The sequence below is a fragment of the Aptenodytes forsteri genome, unplaced genomic scaffold, assembly GCF_000699145.1.
Source record: "Aptenodytes forsteri isolate BGI_AS27 unplaced genomic scaffold, ASM69914v1 Scaffold54, whole genome shotgun sequence".
In the NCBI taxonomy this organism is placed as follows: Eukaryota; Metazoa; Chordata; class Aves; order Sphenisciformes; family Spheniscidae; genus Aptenodytes; species Aptenodytes forsteri.
The window spans coordinates 9374099-9374676 of record NW_008796044.1 but is presented as its reverse complement, the minus strand read 5'-3'; the positions used below and the strand labels follow the sequence as shown (position 1 = coordinate 9374676).

The 578-nt window shown below is 68.2% G+C and overlaps 1 protein-coding gene across 1 annotated transcript in view; it reads left to right on the top strand.

Annotated features, from left to right (window-relative positions):
* UNC5A (unc-5 netrin receptor A) overlaps positions 1-549 on the top strand; it is a 7495-nt gene extending 6946 nt beyond the window's left edge. Inside the window, 2 exon segments of the mRNA XM_009286021.1 lie at positions 33-172; positions 384-549. Of these exon segments, the coding sequence (XP_009284296.1) occupies positions 33-172; positions 384-549 (306 nt within the window).
* Positions 550-578: the final 29 nt, after the last annotated feature.

Genomic DNA, 578 nt, shown 5'->3' with positions numbered 1-578 from the left:
GGTTTTCGTACTGGCGGGGCCCCGACAGTGAGGTGGGCGCCCCGGCCCTGGTGGGCCCCAGTGCCTTCAAGATCCCCTTCCTCATCCGCCAGAAGATCATCAGCAGCCTGGACCCGCCGGGCACCCGGGGAGCTGACTGGAGGACGCTGGCCCAGAAGCTCAACCTCGACAGGTGGCCCGGGATGGGGACAGCACTGGGGACGGGGTGGCACAGCGGATGGGACGGGGGGCTTCTGGCCTCATCCTGCACCTATGGATGGATGCTGGAATGCTGTGGGACCCTGGGAGCGGGATGGTGCCCAAGGTGAGGCCAGCATGGGGCTGGTCCCGGGGTGCGGAGCCATCCCAGTGCCCTGACATGGTCCCTCTGTCCCCCCCTCCAGCCATCTCAGCTTCTTCGCCTCGAAGCCCAGCCCCACGGCCATGATCCTCAACCTGTGGGAAGCACGGCACTTCCCCAACGGCAACCTCTCGCAGTTGGCCACCGCCGTGGCTGAGGTGGGCAAGCAGGACAGTGCCCTCTTCGCCGTCTCCGAGGCCGAGTGCTGAGCGCGGCCCAACCCCAGTCCCGGGGGACC